Below are 19,162 nucleotides of genomic sequence, written 5' to 3'. Positions count from 1 at the left end.
GAGTGGCGGGTTGCGCCTTTTTGGGCTCGTTTTTGAATGTGAAGTTGCTCATTTGGGCTTGGAAATAATCAGAGACTCATAATAAATCCCAGAATTTGTCCGTCATTAAGGTAGTTTTACTCAGTCTCTCCCTGTCCATCATTTCCTGGATGATCCGTCCCGCTGTGTCTTTGTTAATGTCAAGTTAATATATTACCTCTGAATGACGTCGAGTTTTGCGTTGCGCTCTAGAAAACTGCAAACATTGAGACCAATATGAACAGTGCAATAAACGTGAAAACAGCCACGAATGAACGTGTCCGTAGTTGCCAATAATTATAATGGCAATATTAAGATAAATGTCACAAATCTGTGCAGCCATCTGAGCTGTGGAGGTGCAGGGGGAGCACTATGCGCTGTGACACCAAATGCAGGGCCGTAACACGACCTGGGGGGGCGGGGGGGGGGGGGGGGGGGGGGGGGGGGCTTTAAAATCCTTCTTAGAGTTTTCCAGACAACAGTGGACCACACAAATTACTCACGTTTTTTATTTTTTCTACAATCTCCTCTTCAGTTCAACCTTATCAGTGGAGACATATTGTTGATGTTACCATTATAAAATAGCTTACAAAAAAGGATTGACAAAAATCAATGTGATTTTCACAGGAGGCAGAGCGTTGTTGTTAGCAGCTGCTGAAAGTAACTAAAAAGTTACTTTTAATGTAACTAAGTTACTTTTTCAAGGAGTAATCAGTAGTCCGATTAAAGTTACTTTTTCAAAGTAACTATGCCGTCACTGCTTACGAGCATTAATTAATTAAAATATAAGTAATGTTAGCTAAATATTAAATTAATTTGATGTTAAATGTGAAAAACTTTGTTTAAATGAGCAAAATCGGGGGTAGGAGAAAACCTAAATTCCCAATCAATTGTATCTTTAAAATCTTGCCTAACCATGCTTGTGTTAGAATCTTAAAAAATATAGTGGAATAACTACCTGCGAGCCAGGCCAGCTGCCTCTTTGGCAGCCGAGGCATTAACAAGCAGGGATACATTAGAAATGCCTCCGGCCAAAAAGCAATCCACAATCCCCTGGTTCCTTCTCGGGCAGTAGCCAAAATCGTCTCCTGTGATCACCATCAACAATCTTGGCAGAGGCATTTCTTTGACGTTTCTGAGGTGGATACACAGAGCAGAGACTAAATGGAACATTCAGGTTAACATTATGCAATAGATTTGGTTGGTTCTACCTATTAGTTTAGCTGTATGCCTCGATCTTACCTGCTTGTCTTTAATGTTGTTTTATTGTAAAGATATTACTATTTATGAAATCAATGGTATGATTACTTTTGACTCGTCTGTCATATGTTTTCTTATTTCTGTTCACAAGTTTTGTGCTATAGTTCTCTCTATGATATGCAAAAGTATAAAAACTTATTTAAAACTGAAACATCAACACAATACTCGTCCCGGAAGAATAATAATAGGAAAACCATTTATATTTGTTGACACGACTTGTTAGTTTGTAATAAAACTGACGTAAAATCCTTTCGAAACGGAAACGAGGAAAATCCTTTGAAACGGCATCGCAGGAAACGAGATATTTTCTATACGAAAACAAAATACGCTGAATCGAGAATTGGGTGTAGTGGAAAGGAATTCAACTTACCAATTTAATCCAAAACCGGTATTAGGTTGCCACAGTATCCTGTGAATGCTACTCTGGTAAAATGGAAAAAATACAAGCTTACTTCCTACTAGCTTTCTTCGAAGATAGAGGTTGGTATATACAGGAATACACTGCCACCTGCTGAAATAAGGAGACGTTCACCTGAACAAACTAGGACAGAATTATTAAGCATTTTAAAACCTTTCCAGTTGAAAGTCATACACGGATTTGTTACATGAACAATAAATCAATAAACTGAAACAATTTTTTCCCTTGACTACCGTCTTCTTTTTTAAACCGACGCGTTAATTTAACTGCCATATTTCAACGGGTTATCGCTACTTCTTGGAGCATGTCAGTCTATTGCAGAAATGTGTTCATATTCCTGTCGATATGTTGACTTTGTTTTGAATTTCAAACATCTTTCATGACTCAAAGTATTTCATTATAAATATCAACTGGCATGTAGAATATAAAGGCAAGTACTTCTATTCAAATAAATGAATCTTTCAAATCCACTGCTGTCATCTCAGTAGATTGGAGAAATTATTAAGAAATTATTACTATTAAGCAATTACATTATACTTTTCAGAGGAAGTCAAAAAGTGTTAGCACACACGCACGCGCACGCGCACAAACCCCCCACACATATATACATACATATATGTATACACACATGCATGCATCAAAATATCAAAAATTGACAGTTTAGTGACAGGGGTTCTACAACAAAAAACAATACTTGTCCTTAACACTTAATGTAACAGGTATCTTCAGTTTTACATCTCTCCGAATATGATCTGTTGTTTTCCGTTTGTTAAAATACAGAAGATGTCTTTACCCAATTGATTTTCACATGTATGATGGAAGATCTATTAGTGAACGGTATTAGCTCCAGTTCACACTCCAGACCAGATGGTGGCGGTAATGCACACTTTCAGTTTTTCTGAAAAGCGCAAAAAAGAAGAAATGCCACGAACCCAAGAAGATAACAGATGTTGTCCATATTCGGTATTTTTACTCGCATAATATTGTATGAAAGTAGAGAGGGCCTGGATAAGAGTTAGTAATTTTGGTCAATTCAAGCTGGTGACGTCATAGTCCGAGTTAGACAACACAGCAGGACAACAACCGATGGAAATGAAATGTGGGTCACAAAAGTGGGACGAGTAAGTTTGTTTATTAATAATCTTCTTTATTTAATTATAAACAGTGGAGTAAAGATATAAACAAACTTACGTTGGTTTCAGAAATAGTTATCTTATCAATTTTATTGTGACTTATGATTATTATAACAATCATTCAACTTCTTGTTATAACGGCATGGAGGCTCTGTTTGTTGCGACTCAATATACTTTTCTTCATTAACTCAACCTGGTTTTTAAGCTCATTATTCGAAAGATACTTTGATATTGTGAGGCTGTTGGAACTCGTTCATCATTGTTTTTATCTTCAACATATTTTTGCAGTCTAAGCAAATTAAGATGAAAGAGGAAGCAAGTGAACAAGAATTAGAAAACCTAAAGTCTTTCCTGTCTCAGAAGAGGCTCTGGCTCCACCAGATCACCAACCAGTTCTGAGGATGAACCTCCACATCGTCTTCATGGTGTAAGGCTTTTGGGGGGGTTTTACTGAGCAACTGGTACATTTTAACAACAGCAAAAACTGGTGTGAAACCAACACTAAGATCTTAATAAACATGATTTGATTTAAAAATAATTGGACAGAATTTATTCCCCTTGTTAATCTATCATTTCTCTTTCATACATTTTATTCATTGTTATCGTTCAGGGCCACGTGATGGACTGGTGACCTGTCCAGAGTGAACACCGCCTCTCATCTGATGACTGCTAGAGATGGGCACCACCAGCCCCCCTCACCACCCTGCAAGGATCAGCGTGCTCAGATCATGGATAGAAAGATTTTAAGGTAGTTTGTCTCCTTTAAATCCACACTTAAAACAACTTCATAGTTAATCCCAACATCAACTGATTTTATGATATTGCTGACTATTTATCTACTTTTAACATATACAGGCAAAGAAGACCCCTAGAAATGTTTTTTCACCCCAGGCATCTGGTCCCAATCATTATCAGTTGTGATGATGCCACATACATAGTGAGTCCACAACATCTTAAAATTGTAAGTCTTATTTTTTTCTTTACTGTTTTTCTGTACTCTTTAAAATACAAGTGCTTTCTCTGTTTAATTGCTCTATTGTACATTTTGTAGGTTCCTGTAAAGTGCAGTGGTCCAGTGAATGGGAATGTTCTGCTGATCCTCATTGTTCTTCGGAAGGAGAAATGTCAGTTTGTCTGGAGTAATACTGGAATACTGTGATATTAAATTAAAACAATACTTTTTGGTGAAACATTCTCACATATCCTCTGAAGTGTAGCTGTTGTTTTATTGTGCTAATTTTCATAAGCATGTTGTCTGTAAACTTTGAATACATTGACAATTTGTACAATTCTGTTATCATATATTGTCAGTGGCCTCTTGGAAAAACGTCAATTTATTGAATACAAATTTGTTTCACCTGGAAAGTGTGTTGCAGTTGATACTTCTCTGTTCTGGTAGCCTAATATGTTTGCAGTACTGTAGTGTGTTCGAAGCATGTAATGTACAAAGTGACAAAGCAGAATAATAAAAAATATTAAGTAATTAAAAACTTTATTTCATTAGCAATTATAATACGAAAGTATAATTGTAGAATATTGTGATTGCACTACTAATATATGAAATATGTAATGCCAATATAAATATATTTTAAATGTAATTCAATCACAAAATAGTACACTCAAAATATACCAATCAAGCATGTTTATATTACATATAAAACAAAATACTTAAAGTATACAAAGCTTAACTTAAATTGTTCCAAAAAGTTGGTGAAAGTACACTTTAAATTGTACTGTAATACAATTTAAAAACTATTAAAATACACTAAGCACAAAATTAGTTGTTCCTAAGTGAAGTTGAAGTGTACTCATGATTAGTCTTACCAAAAGTATGCTTAAGTATGTTAAAATTTAACATACTTAGTACATAAATTTTTCACCGGGTTATATACATATATATATATATATATTCATACACAAAGAGACAGACAGACACAGAGAAAAATTAAAATTCATTCAGAATGCCCAGTCATTCTGAACTATTATGTAGCCAGGTTGCACCAATTATAGACGGCAGGGCCGTGCAGAGACCTATGGAGAGGCAGGGGCTCAAATTTAAAAAAGGGGCACATTGAACAAAAACTCAGTACAACAACATAGCTGCAGCTGATCCAGAATGCTGCTGCTGGAGTTCTCACTAAAACCAGGAAGATAGAGCACATAACACCAGTTTTAAAGTCCCTCCACTGGCTCCCTGTAGCTCAAAGAATAGACTTTAAAATACTGTTGTTAGTTTATAAATCACTGAATGGTTTAACACCACAATACATTAAAGATCTGCTGCTGTTGTATCAACCTTCCAGACCTCTCAGGTTCTGGTTCTGGTTCTGCTCTGCATCCCCAGAACCAGAACCAAACGAGGAGAAGCAGCATTCAGCATCTATGCACCACAAATCTGGAACAAACTTCCAGAAAACTGTAAAACAGCTGAAACACTGACATCCTTTAAATCTCAACTAAAAACCCACTTGTTTAGAGTTGGATTTGAAACGTAATCAATTACAAATTTATTGACGGAATCTGACTTGATGTTCTGTTTTGATTGTTGATTCCATGTTGCATTGTGTTTTTTGTGTCTGATTTGATGTAAAGCACTTTGAAATGCCTTGCTGCTGAAATGTGCTATACAAAAAAAATTTGATTGATTGATTTTGATTGATAGCAACAACGCATATTAATCAAGAATCTAATTGGATCCTACTATATCATTGCCATCATCCGGGGACATGCAAATAAATATAATCTATATTTTCCCCAACAGGTATAAAGTTTCTGTTTCTGCTGCTGACAATACTGGAGGTCTGAGTTGATCTGAGACTGTAGCTGTTAAACAGACCAGAGGAGAGAAAGTCTCTGGTTATGAAGTTATGAAATAAGCTACTTTGCTCCCATTTTACTAATTAAGCCCTAATAATATCTATTTAACCTCTAGAACAACCTGGATGCAGAATGATTTATAGATCCAAAAAAGCTCAAAGGGTTTGATGTTAGCAACTCTGAGACCTAGAATTATAAGACTGGAATATCAACGCAAAGAAAACTCAGTAGCTGCTGGTAGGGGCCATTCAGGGGCCTCCAGACACTCAGGGGCCCCTAGAAATTGTAAGACAGGCCATAGATCTAAACCTGTAGCATCATTTATAGAGAATGACAATGTTACTAAATTTTATGAAATGCATTCAGCTGAGAAAATTAAATAGTACATTTAGGATGTTTACTTTGTAGAAGTTTAAAGAATCATCTTGATAGTTTGATTGTTGTTACCATGGCTACAATATGATGTAATCTTTGTCTTTGAATTTGGTTTGTTCACAAATACATCACAGCAAATAACCAATAATCAGTGATTGATTTTAAACTCGGCCAATAAACCTGGTCTCCCTCTCACAGATTCACCTTATCAATAAATAAACATGTTAGTGATGCTGAGGTTCTTAGTAGGACGGTTCCGGAGGGAGGGGGGTTCTGTCTAAGGCCCCATATTACCTTGGGCCGGCCCTGCATGAGCAGCTGCATGCACATCTCTGGAATCTACCTGGAATCTACCTGGAATCGACCTGGAATCCCCCGGTGGCCCCTGTCAGTCCCCCGATGCTTTGGAGACATTTTGATTCATTTCATTGTGGCAAAATATTGATGCAATATTTTCTCTGATGTTTATTTTGTGAATTCGGCCCTGAGATTCGGCCCAAATGCTCTGGGCCGAATCTTTCTTTAACACTTGAGGTTCTGCAGTAACTTCTATTAACAGCCGCGAACCTCCAGCCCAGATCCCGTCAGCAGCGGCTTTAACCCGCCTGGTAGAAACGTTAAGGAGAAGCAGAGCAAACAGTCAGCAGGTGGTACCGGGTGGTACCGGGTGGTACCGGGTGGTACCGGGGCTTTGAACTGCGTTGTGACTTGCGGTGGACCGACTCAAGCTGCCTGCAGTGAACCAGGCTTTTAACAGAATGATGAAGTTAAAGTCAGAAGTTTTCTCTGCAGCTGAAACATTTCTGTGTTTAGGGGCGAGGCGGATTTTGTCCCTCTATTGCAAGAACGATTATAAAAATATACAGTTTTTTTTTATTTCAACATCAGACCTACGTTTTTATTCACAAACCAATGTATAAAAAATATTCTTGCCCATAATTTGATAGTTAGAGGACACAGAGCCACCCCTCTCCTCCTCACCATGGACCCGGTGTGTGAACAACATGGAGGCTCTGAGAGTCTTTATTAGACTGAGGGCAGCCAGACTAGTTTATTTTGCTAACTTATATTAAGCTAAATATTATTGCTGAGGGGCACAAACAGGCCTTCTGACATACAGATTAAAAATAAAAAATTAAAAAAATTTTTTTTTGAAAAACATTTTTTAAAAAGGGCACTAGGGGCATCACGGATAAAAAGGGCAGGGGCTCAAGCCCCCTTCGCCCCACCCCTCTGCACGTGCCTGATAGACGGTTCACTTTTACATTTTGGACCAAACTTTCCAATAAAGACTTATTCAGCTAATTATTTAGCAGTTCAGTCTGCAGTAAGTAACTAATTTTATCCTGTCAGTATGAGTGAACATGCGATATCTGTATGCAGCTGCCTGTGGGCAGTGGAAGAGCAAGCAGCGTCTTTGCGTCACACGCTTCAGATCTTTTACCCGAGCTCAGTGGCAGCAGCAGAAGTGTCAAGAGGATCTGATAGATCCACAACACAACAGACCCGCTCCGATCTGCTCCTGTTTCTTCAGCTCGACAGAGGTTCTCTCCTCCCTTAGGCGCCAGGGAATGGAGTGATGAACCAGACCGACAAAGCTCCGCAAGATCTTCCTTCTCTTTTCCATCCTTCTCCTCCTCTTCCTCCGCCTATCTTCGATCTTCGCGCGCCGCGTCCGCCGCTGGAGCTGTGGCCTGGATGCGGACACCGATGCTCGGCAGAACTGCGGTGTTTGCGGCCCTGTTGGCCCTCAATACTTGTCTAACAGGTAAGAACGAGCCGTCGGGGCTGCCGGGTGGTGTCAGCAGCTAGGTGAGATATCCTGAGAGCTTTCTGAATGCTGCTATGTTACTGTAGATTACTGAGGTCAGTGTGTCCGTTACACTGATATGGCTCCATCGTATTTGGGTACTATCTTCAGTCTACAGTTGGCTACACTTTACGCTTTCATTCCTGTCCAGCTGCTAAGCGTTGAATAAAGTCTGTATTTTGTTGTTTTATTTTGTTTTTTGACAAACAAAAAAATAGTGAAAATACCATGTTAAGTTGTTTTTCCTTGTCCTTTAGAGTGGCAGTTAACTGTTCCTCACACAAATCAAGCAGAAATTGATCCACATATTTGTTTTTCATGTTCAGCCACTAGATTAAAGGAGTATTCTGTAGCCAAATCAACCTAACACAATTGAAGTCTTCATTAAATTATTCATAAATTGCTCTTGGTTTCTTAGTTTTGAGCTTTGTGAGTTTAAATTGCACTCTTTTGAGAGGACAAGCAACTGTGAAATTTGTTAGTGTAAGAAAAATATTAATAGACAGTATCAGAACATTTAAAGCATGCCTGAAGTTGAGAACAGAAATGTTTCAGGAGAAGATTTTATTGTGGTATTCTTATTACTGCCCCATCATCAGAGGATGACTGGACAGTTAAGTACCATATTAAAAATGGTCAAATGAGTCTATCAGAGAAATGTCAGTATGGAATCTTTTCAGTTGTGGAGCTTTTTGGGTACATGCTGTCACAACCAACGGTGGTTCCCAAGCTGGTGCCATGGTGGCTGTCTCTCCTTGTCAGTGAGGCTTATATGTGCTAAGAAGAAAGTATGACAGAGTTCCTGCTAGGAATGAGAAGGGAAACAGAGGGGCTTGGGGAATGTCCAGGAGGAGATGTTTTCATCATGCAGGACCTGCGTAGGGCTCTGTTATCAGTTGGCAGTGGGGAGTTTGACCTTCATCTGGCTGCTCTCTAAAACACATTCCTGTGTCAAATGAAGAGCTAGAGTGTGATGTCACCATGTCTTTGTAATGGAGACTGGGCATTTCTTTTCAAGGCCTCTTCAGTGGTAGGTTTGTGGGTTTGTGGTAGGTTCAAGCATTTTGTGGTAGTACTGTGATAATAATGAAAATTATTAGAAAAATGTTTATTTCTTCTTTGTAGTCTTTTTTTTAAGTAACTGAATAGCTATTATTGCTTTTTACGTGTCCCAAACATAAAAGAAAACTAAGACAAATACGCAGGTGGCCCCTGTGGCCGATGGCATTGCCCAAAAGCAGATGGTCCGAACTGGGAATCCTGTAAAAGAAAAGAAAAGTAAAGCAGTTGGGGTGGGCGAACAAGACAGGTTCTGAAAAGTGGATCTGGGGGGAGAAGTCAGCTCAGCCCCAAGCGAGCTCCACCAGACCCCCCTGACAAATTGGAGCACAGCTCATATATAGCCAGGAAATGTGGGGCCCAAGCAGATCCTGGGTGACACTACTTCTGGTATGCCTTGAAAATAAAGAACAATTCATGTAAAAGGGACAAAGCCCCTCATGTAAAGTGGAGGAGTCATCAAGATTTTTATTCCAATTAATGTCTCAATTTCCCCCTTATGAGAATCTTAAGGAGGGGGAGGCTCTTAAGATAATTGTAAGAGATATTCTGCCATGTGTTGTTGTGTTGAGAGTGATCTAGTCCAGTGTTTCCCAATTCCAGTCCTCAGGCCCCCCTGCTCTGCATGTTTTAGATGTGCCTCTACACCAGAACAGCTGATTCAAATGATTGCATGACGTCTTCTGCAGCCACCAGGTACTGCAGGAGCCTGTTAATCACCCAAAGATTCAATCCAGGTGTGTGGCAGAAGGGAAACACCTAAAACATGCAGGCAGGGGGGCCCCAAGGACTGGAATTGGGAAACACTGATCTAGTCCACTTAAAGGGTCGTTGGAATCACTCCAGTCTAAAATAGGGATATTCAACACGTGGGATTGTCGTAGCCAGGTGAATGAAATGTATAGCCAATCACAAACTGAGCCTGGAAAATACAAAATACTGCATATTAAAAAAAAAGCCAAACAAAAAACAATCATCAACTATCTAAATATGTAGATTAGTATAACTTATCTTCGCACCAACGGGTATTTAGGCCAAATTATTCAACAATTACTACTCTTCTGGCTGCTGTGGGGGTACAATAAAGCACAACCAATGCAACGAGGCCTTAGTTCTCGACATGGCTGTCACAGGTTGGAGTCCCAACCTGATGACCTTTGCTGTATGTCTTCCCCCTCTCTCATTACCCATCTTCCCGTTGGACTACTCTCAAATAAAGGTCACTAGAGCCAATATAACCTTTAACACAAATAATAATCACTGCTCTTCTTAATCATAACAACATCCAATTCTCTCAGTCTCTCTACTATTCTTTATTTTTTTAACTCTTTTAGTCATTCTAGAAGTCAGTGTACTTCCTTCCAGGACAGCCAGTTTGACTTCACGATAATTGAAAAAAGGGTACCTCAACTTTCACCCCTTGTAAGGATTTGGGGTTTTTTCTACTGTCTACTGCCTCACCACCTCACTTGTATGCAGATGATTTACGTCTCCATTTCTGACGTCTCAGGATTTTATTATTTTTTTACAATCCAAATTTAATCTAGTCCAAAAGCAGTTTTCACCAAATAAGCTTTCTCAGTATAAGAATAATTATATTCTGTGTTATTTTGCATTCAACCAAATTAATATACCACCTGTTCTATTGAACAAGTGGTATATTAATTACCTAGCAAGAACAGCATTATGAAAAGGTGATGAATTTAATTATTTAGCCCATTGGCTTGACTCACGATTCTCCTTTATACCTAGAGTAACTTAATTGTTTCTGCTAAATGTTTCTCACTTTCAGTTTGTAAAAGAGTTGTTACTCAGCTGATTCTGCTAATTCTTGATTATGCAGGTTAGTTCACAATGTAGTCAGAGGAAAACTTTTTTTTTTTTACATCAAGGATTTTGAAAGAAATTAATCGTCATGCAATTCAGCTTAAGCTCCATCAGGTTGGAATAACCTGCCTCTCTCACTTTGTCATAAAGTGTGATATGTGAGGTGGTGAGGCAGGATGTAGCAGACCCAGAATGAGATGAGTATTGATGGTTTTAATGAAGAATATCCAGAAAAACACAGTCCAATATAATCCAAAATGCCGGGCAGCATGGCCGAGCTGAAGCCAGGGCTCGACGCCGGTAGCAACCGGTAAAATCAAAGGATGAGATGGACTGGGCACATAGACAAGAGCGACAAGACGCCAACTGAGACGAGGACCCGACGAGGAACAAAGGACACAGGTGGGGTTAAATACACAGGAGGTAATCAAGGAAATGAGACACAACTGGGAAACAATCCAGGGGCGACGGGACAACACGGAGACTCAGGAAACTCAAAATAAATACCCAGAAAAACACGGGACATGACACACTTAGATCTACCACGTCTGTCCAGAAATTGTCTATGCTTACTGATTTTAAATACCTTGCACCTGCTTTCAATACTCACAAAGGCTAATTTATTTTGGACTTGTGAATTTATATGTACAGGTTTACTGTGATAAACTTCTCCCTAATCTGGCCAGATTAGGGAGAAGCATCAAGTATGCGTGGTTGTGAAAGTGTGTGTGGATTTTCTGTTTAAATGTTTTGTATTATACTTTGAATTTACTCATAATTGTGATTTGTGCTATTGTTTATTTTGTAATGACACCCTTTAAAATGAGACCTCAAATTGTTATCGTTGAAATACACCAATTTACATGAGCTCCGAAATACTTAACATAAATAAGACTGTGATCACTGCAACTCTCTTTTGCGTATTAATCCATTGTATGACGGTCTTTATCAGAAGCAGCACAACCACAATGTGTCCACCGAACTGCACAGGTCACTGTGTTCCTGAAATGATAGGATATGATTGATATACAATCATATTACACAGCTTCAATCTCACATAGTATTGGTACCAATGACTATTCAGCAAGGTTTAGTAAAAAAAAAGAGTCAACCTGACAGTTGACTCTTAAAATATTTTAAAATATAGGAAGAAAACAACGTATTTTGTCCTGATTAACCACCAAACAATGACTTGTTTACAGTAGTAACAACATTGCAGACAACAAACTATAGCCATTTAAAAATATATTAAGCTGCCTGTCATGTAAACTAAAAACATGAAGTAATAGAGCAGCCGGTGGAAGCACTTGCAAAGCAAGGCGAGTAGAGCCGAGCCGGTGTAAAAACTTAACTCTAAAAGCCTAGAAGAAATTCTAAGTCAATTAAGCTCAAATTCCTGCTGTCTGGATGTCCGGGATGTCCTACCCTCACATTTCTTTAAGAAGTTCCTGTGTGTCATTGCTAATGATCTGGTCCAAATAGTAAACTGGTCACTCTCATCAGGTGTTTTCCTTCAGGCTTTAAAATCAGCAGTAATCAAACCACTGATAAAAAAGAACAATCTGGACAAATCACTACTGCAGAATTACAGGCCGACCTCCAACCTCCCATTCATCAGCAAAGTTATTGAAAAAGCTGTTTAAACAGTTAAATGGTGTTAAAGGAAGAAATTACTAAGTTGGCTTAATTTGGAAAAAAGCTTGGCTCTCTCTTTCTTCCTATTTCCCGGGTTCTTCCGGTGAGCAGCGTGTGGCAATCAGGAACCAACAATGCGTGATGACGTCACAGAGTTTAATTCTCAAAACAAGCAACATATGAATTAACAAGAAAACTGCAGTTACAGAGACATACATTCGTTACCTGAGACAAAAGAATTAAAAGAAAAAGGGACAAAGACAGAGAAAGAAAAGGCAAAGACATGTCTTTGGAGAAAGCCGATGCCAAAAAAAGGCAGAATATGGCAGCTATCTAAATTATTATTACTGTGCACAAACTTTTATAGTGGAGGTGTTTCTTAACTTTTTAATGTATTCGAATATATTCGAAAGGCGTACCTCTGTTTTAACCAACCCAGCTCTCCTCTGGACACTCAAAGAAACTTAGAACTTCCTCTTTTTTACGCCAGAGATCAAAGGACATTTGCTCTCTGGTAGAACAATGGAGCAAGCAGCTGCATGCTGGTTTTCTGGGCTCTAGGGCCATTTGGGCAAATAAAAGCATAAAACAAGACTTCATAGATACCTGTGAAATTAGGAGTGTCTCCCGTTATCTTCTCCTTAACAAAGCTAAATCCAGTAATTTGATTTAAGGAAAGATTATCTTCACAAACCTAGTTTTGCTCATCTGCACTCAGCATCTCCAAAGATTTGAATCTTTGCCTTATCACATAAATCCTGAACAATTTTCTAATACTAAACAACACATTTTCATTGAAACAATTTCCATTTGATTCAGATATTATCATAGACAGTACAATTTTCAAATACATTCAGCATTCACCATTCTAAACTTAGATAAAGCACTTTGGTTAAAAACTTGCTATTAATACTTAGAAAAATGTTAATGATCTCAACATTCTATATTGTATTTAGTTTAAACCATGGCAGATGTGGTTCTGGAAGACCTTTGATGTTTCGTGAACCAAACCGGCTTCTGTCTCCCGGAGATGCTGATTTTACGGCCTCCTGACCTCTTCTTCTCACAGAGAGATCCCCTTATTATCTGCATTAATTTCCTGCTTCTAAATACTTACCGATAGAGTAGTTTTAGTTTCAGATCCTTTACACAAACCTGTTTAAAATTAAGAAATTTGTTCAAAATCAGACTGTTCATTATAACCTTTACATCTGGGGTAAGATTAGCTGTATTAAGCACTAAAAATAAGTATTTTTCCTCAACAATGGCTTCCTAATGATCACCAACTGCTTTGACTCCTTCCAGTCTGGTTTCCAGTCTCACCACAGCACAGAGACTGGCCTAGTCAAAGAGTTCAATGACATCCATATAAATACAGACTGTGGAAGAAATACAGCGGTGGTTCTGTTAGACCTCAGTGCAGCTTTTGACCCTGTTGACCATGAAATATTACTGAATCGACTGGAGACTTGGGTTGGACTCTCCGGTCCAGAACAACAGGGATTTCTTTGTTTCAATAGGAAACTTCTCATCAAAGCAGACAGAAGTCACATGTGGTGTACCCCAAGGTTCAATCCTAGAACCCCTCTTATTCAATATCTATATGATCCCATTTGCTCAAGTTATAACAGGAAGCAAGATTAGCCACCATAACTGGTTGGCCTTCTATCACCTGAAGAACATTTCCAGGATTAAAGGACTAATGTTTCAGCCAGATCTAGAGAAACTCATCCATGCGATTATCTTCAGTCGTATTGATTATTGCAACAGCGTCTTCACAGGTCTGTCCAACAAATCAATCCTCCAGCTGCAGCTGATCCAGAATGCTGCTGCTGGAGTTCTGACTAAAACCAGGAAGATAGAGCACATAACACTAGTTTTAAAGTCTCTCCACTGGCTCCCTGTAGCTCAAAGAATAGACTTTAAAATACTGTTAGTTTATAAATCACTGAATGGTTTAACACCACAATACATTAAAGATCTGCTGCTGTTGTATCAACCTTCCAGAACTCTCAGGTCTTCTGGTTCTGGTTCTGCTCTGCATCCCCAGAACCAGAACCAAATGAGGAGAAGCAGCATTCAGCATCTATGCACCACAAATCTGGAACAAACTTCCAGAAAACTGTAAAACAGTGGAAACACTGAGTGCCTTCAAATGTAGACTAAAACCCACCTGTTGAGAGTTGTATTTGAAACATAACCATGAAACATTAATCAATAATCTGATGTGCAAAATGTAATTTTGTTGACTGTGTCTTCTATGACTTTGTATTTTTGTGTTTTTATGATGTAAAGCACTTTGAAATGCCTTGCTGCTATACAAATAAAATTAGATTTTATTCAGTCTAGGAGCTCGTCTTCCTCTCTAACAAACAGAATCTTCATGGCTCAGAGAAATAGGGCCCTAGCAGAGTATTATCTTGTCTTCTGCTTGGTAACATCCTGCGATTGAGCTTTTAATAGATTAGTGGTGTCGGTTCACTTTTCATCAAAAAGTTGTTGAGTCTGATGTTTCAAAGTTTGACATGTCTTGCATGTCTTTCAGCTGCAAGACATGCAGCAACTATTTTTTAAAGGCTTTTTGGGTCAGGCTGTCTTCATTTGAGAGTGGTTAGAAATTAAAGTGGGTAATGAGAGAGGGAGAAGACATGAGGCAAAGGTCACCAGGCTGGAACTCGAACCTGTGACGTCTGCATCGAGGAGTAAGGTCTTCATACATGGAGTGTGCATCACCCCTGGGCCACCACAGCACCCCAACATGCAGCAACTCTAACATGTATTTTCCTGCAGTGTATTTGTGAAGAGCAGTTACATGACAGTTGTTCTCATGCCTGCCTTTTAATGTGAAACTCCTGCTTCAGACAAACCATTCAAGATTTGTGTATTCTTTTTTTTTTTTTTTTTTTTTTTTTTTTTTTTTTAAGATTTGTGTATTCTTACAGTGAGTCACCTCCCTCTGATGATGTCACTGCCCTCAGTTGCCATGGCAGTTGTCATGGCAACCCATGTCCAGGTTTCCTGTGGAGCTGGGAGTGATATTAGTGAGGACACTAAAGCAAAGGGGTTTAATATTGATCGCAGACCGAAAATGATGTGACTGGAGCACCTCCAGAACCTGTTCAGTCCACTTCAGCCTCTGGACAGTGTGTTCAGTCGATTTTGTCCACCGATCCTATTTACCTTGGCAAAAGTCTGAAAATCAACCACAGGCTTTTATTGCTCTGCTGTGAGAGTCTGACTGACAAACCCGCTTGCAGTTAACAGCAGTTGCCTCACTGTTGTCAACTCAACAACTTTCTTTTTATATTTAGCAATATTTCAGACAAAATCAGAATCAGCAGGTGTTAAGAAGCAATATGTTTTCCTTAATGTTTTGAACTCTAGAGTGTGAAAATGAACCTTTGTCTTTGTGAAATGTTTATCTTGTGGATGTGTCCTTGTAGCTGCCATCTCAGGAACCTGCTAAGGGAGGAGGCCCGCCTCAAACCCAGCTCTTCTATCCATCTTATTCCTAGCCCCCATGAGGCTTTGCGTGATTTATCGGCTCGAGTTCCAACGCAAACCGCCATTTCTTTACATGTTAGCAACTCACTAACCGGCTTTCCACAGAGGTTTTAAGCTATAAAATATGTAGGAACTCCAGCTGTTACAGCTTGCATGTGGCAATATTGTTTTATTTACAGCTACTTACAGCTAATGCGGGAGGGATGGCGACTTGAAGAAATGGCCGCAAATAACCCACACTAGCATAGTTAGCTACTTCACTGACTTCGGATGGCTTTTTATCCACACAATGAAATGAGCACACATAAAGCATTTTGGGTTCTCTGTTCAAGTTTAGAATTTGTAGAATTTCCTTATCTGTCGGTAGGCGATGAAAACTTTCGGTTTTGTTTTAGGAGCCCGTTCAAGACACACCTGTTTCTGCCACAAATTAAACTTGGTCTGATTATTAAAGTACAACCATAAACAGCACAACAGTTCCCCGAACTCCGCATGGGCAGACACTTTTTAGTTTTATCTTTATAACAGGTTAATGCATGATGCAGTTCCGTTCTAGTCCCGTGGGGAGATTCTCCATATTACGGTCTGTAGCTGCGTTCATTTCTCCGCTGATTTGCAGCGACACTCGGCAACGGAGAACCTACAGGTTCTGGTTGTCCATCCATCCATCCATCCATTTTCTGTTCACCGTTGTCCCGTAGAGGGGTCAGGAGGGTTCCTGGTTCCTCTCCAGCTACGTTCCGGGCGAGAGGCGGGGTCACCCTGGACAGGTCACCAGTCTGTCGCAGGGCAACACAGAGACACACAACCATTCACACACACACTCACACCTAGGGAGAATTTAGAGAGACCAATCAACCTGACAGTCATGTTTTTGGACTGTGGGAGGAAGCCGGAGAACCCAGAGAGAACCCACCATGCACAGGGAGAACATGCAAACTCCATGCAGAAAGATCCCCGGGCCGGGAATCGAACCCAGAACCTTCTTGCTGCAAGGCTGAAATTAACTAATTAAACAAATTTCTAGCCAGAAAAATTAGGGTTAGACATTACAAAAATTCTAATTATTGATCAACCAGAAAGAACTTAAATAAAAATAATTAAAATTCTAAGATTTAACTGAAAATAGAGAAATAGCTCCTACATGTACTTATTGATGTAGCAAGAAGATTGATGGGAGGGCTGCCGTTTTTGAATTCTGCTGTGTTGCCAGAAGCTTCATAAACCAGTTTTTTTTTTGCTGTACAGCCAAGTTTGCTGACTTTTTCCTTCAACACAACACCTCTTACCGTAAGAAAGCTTTTAGGCAACCTGTACCTTGTACAGGCAGTTATTATTTTCATTTGAAAAAAAACAAAACAAAAACGGGTTCATTTTTTCATTTATTAAACAAGACAAGAAATTGGACCCGAACTGAACCATTATCCAATTTCTGATTTTGTGCCCAAAACAAAAATGGAAAAAACAGATAAGGAGTGCTCAATTTCAGTTTTGTTTGTTACTAATAAGAGAAGTGGCCTGACTCAGAAGTACTCTCTGCCCCACTTACCAGGGCCAACCCAAAGCATATGCAAACTAAGCGGCCACTTAGGGCCCCTGGGCAAAAATTTGGACAAAAATAAAAATAAAAAAATAAATTGCTCTTGGGGGCTCCCTGGTGCCCGCAGTAAGTCACACTTTACCAGTTATATGAGCTGCAATGTGCGCATCCAAACTTCCAAAGCACCGGCTGAAGATAAGTTAGCAAAACAATGTCACAAAAAAGGACTTATCTATCAGGGAGACAGAAAGGAAAGAGGAAGAGTAGAGACAATAGTCACAGTGGGGTAAATATTGTTAATTTCAAACATGCAGACATGACCTGGTGGGTCAGTCTGTCATTCTGTCATCAAACTTCTCACTGCAGAACAGACAAGGACCGTGGCTGATTTTGAAACCTTTGCTGAGCTAGATAAGATCAGTGAATAAGATTAGCTTCACAAGCAAGTATTGGCTGGCCGATAAATGCATTCTATATAATATTTGAATATAAAGCACTGTCAGAGATGCAATAAGTTTATAACAGGTGTGTGAATGATCTAATCATCTGACTGTTGATTGCAGCAATCCACATTATTGGCAGAAATAATGCTAATAATTATTTTGGATTTAGTTAATTCAAAATGAGGCTTCTTTTGGAGCAGCATAGCTCTGCTAACACGGCCCCAAAACCACATGTTGCTCAGGGCCCCAGGGGGGCTTGGGCCAGCCCTTACACAGGGGCCATTTAGACATTATACAGAATGCGGACAGACAATCTTGATCGTTTCATGGACATTTGATCACTTGAGAAGAATAGCCTGAGTTTTTATTTCAGTTTGTTTTATTTTGAAAAGCCAGAGCATGGGGGCTTTCTACACCAGCCAGCAGCAACACCTGTCTGTCTCCAGACCTGATGCAACAAGATGGCCTCCATTGCACTGCGCCAGCAGCGGTACATAGAAGTGAGTACACTATTAGCTTGTCACAAAAAGTTGTTTTAAGATGTTCTAAGGCGATAAAGTAGCTCTTATAGCTTTATCTATCCACTTTGTTGATCCAAAATGAAGTTCCTTTTGGAGCAGCCTGCTCCGCTAACATGGCTGGGCAGCTGCAGGCTCGGCTGACAAACTTCTCCGCTAACTGCCACCTGATCTCATTAAGTCACTCTGTCGTTTTCCGCTGCTTGTTGTCTGTTTTTAGCGGCTCAAAGTGCGATATCAAGTGTTTAATGTGTTTGTATATCTACCATTTGATACATGCATCAAAATATAAAAATCTTCTCTGTAGATTTCGATACTTCTGAAGATATTAGTATCTTCTATACTTTGACACACTGTTTTCTTCCAATACCAATTACTATATTCCCTTCCTCGGAATTTTTTTAGTTTGTGAATTCATATTATTTTGTGTGTATGTTTGTGAGAGAGAAATATACACTTCCCTTCGACTGGCTTCTTATGTGCATTGTGAACTTTCTTCATTATTATTTATTTTTTATTGTTCCAGGCAGGCAGCTGTTCAGAAGCAGAGGCCTCAGCTCCAGGTTTGAATGCAGCTTCCTAGAATCTCCCAGTGATTCTCTTCCTCCTGGTGATCTGCCACCGTCTCCTCATGTTTTATCAACTTAAATTGTAGGAATATTTTTTCAGAATTATGGGCAAAAATATGGGCTAACTATCTGCTTGTTTGATATGCTAATAAAATACATTTTTAGAAAAACATTTTATCTTTGCTTGTTTTGTAAAATATGAGTTTACAATCCGATAAAAACATGAGAAATTAATA

At 39.2% G+C, this 19,162-nt stretch overlaps 2 protein-coding genes and 1 long non-coding RNA gene across 11 annotated transcripts in view; 2 read left to right on the top strand and 1 right to left on the bottom strand.

Moving 5' to 3' along the window:
- Positions 1-1,951, bottom strand: part of ydjc (YdjC chitooligosaccharide deacetylase homolog) — a 29,918-nt gene extending 27,967 nt beyond the window's left edge. The window contains exons 1-3 of one of the 5 annotated variants that reach the window (XM_044111631.1): positions 1,787-1,951; positions 1,649-1,701; positions 977-1,153 (exon numbers count right to left, since the gene is read on the bottom strand). In XM_044111631.1, the coding sequence (XP_043967566.1) occupies positions 977-1,140 (164 nt within the window). In that variant the 5' untranslated portion in view covers positions 1,141-1,153; positions 1,649-1,701; positions 1,787-1,951. Of the gene's footprint in view, positions 1-976; positions 1,154-1,648 lie in introns of all 5 variants that reach the window. The other 4 variants (XM_044111632.1, XM_044111629.1, XM_044111628.1 and 1 more) reach the window with 4 other exon arrangements.
- A 652-nt stretch (positions 1,952-2,603) lies between these two features.
- LOC122828039 lies at positions 2,604-4,967 on the top strand. Its single transcript, XR_006370154.1, has 5 exons — positions 2,604-2,817; positions 3,118-3,256; positions 3,440-3,577; positions 3,685-3,790; positions 3,881-4,967. It is a non-coding gene; the product is annotated as an uncharacterized LOC122828039 (long non-coding RNA).
- A 2,311-nt stretch (positions 4,968-7,278) lies between these two features.
- The window catches only part of LOC122828132 (neural proliferation differentiation and control protein 1-like), a 39,796-nt gene continuing 27,912 nt past the window's right edge, over positions 7,279-19,162 (top strand). Inside the window, exons 1-3 of one of the 5 annotated variants that reach the window (XM_044111423.1) lie at positions 7,279-7,789; positions 18,232-18,339; positions 18,884-18,920. In XM_044111423.1, the coding sequence (XP_043967358.1) occupies positions 18,301-18,339; positions 18,884-18,920 (76 nt within the window). In that variant the 5' untranslated portion in view covers positions 7,279-7,789; positions 18,232-18,300. Of the gene's footprint in view, positions 7,790-16,984; positions 17,147-18,231; positions 18,340-18,883; positions 18,921-19,162 lie in introns of those variants that run through there. The other 4 variants (XM_044111426.1, XM_044111424.1, XM_044111425.1 and 1 more) reach the window with 4 other exon arrangements.

Source organism: Gambusia affinis, linkage group LG03 (assembly GCF_019740435.1).
Source record: "Gambusia affinis linkage group LG03, SWU_Gaff_1.0, whole genome shotgun sequence".
Taxonomy (NCBI): Eukaryota; Metazoa; Chordata; class Actinopteri; order Cyprinodontiformes; family Poeciliidae; genus Gambusia; species Gambusia affinis.
The sequence above is the reverse complement of the archived record's forward strand: the minus strand, read 5'-3'. Positions and strand labels throughout refer to the sequence as shown.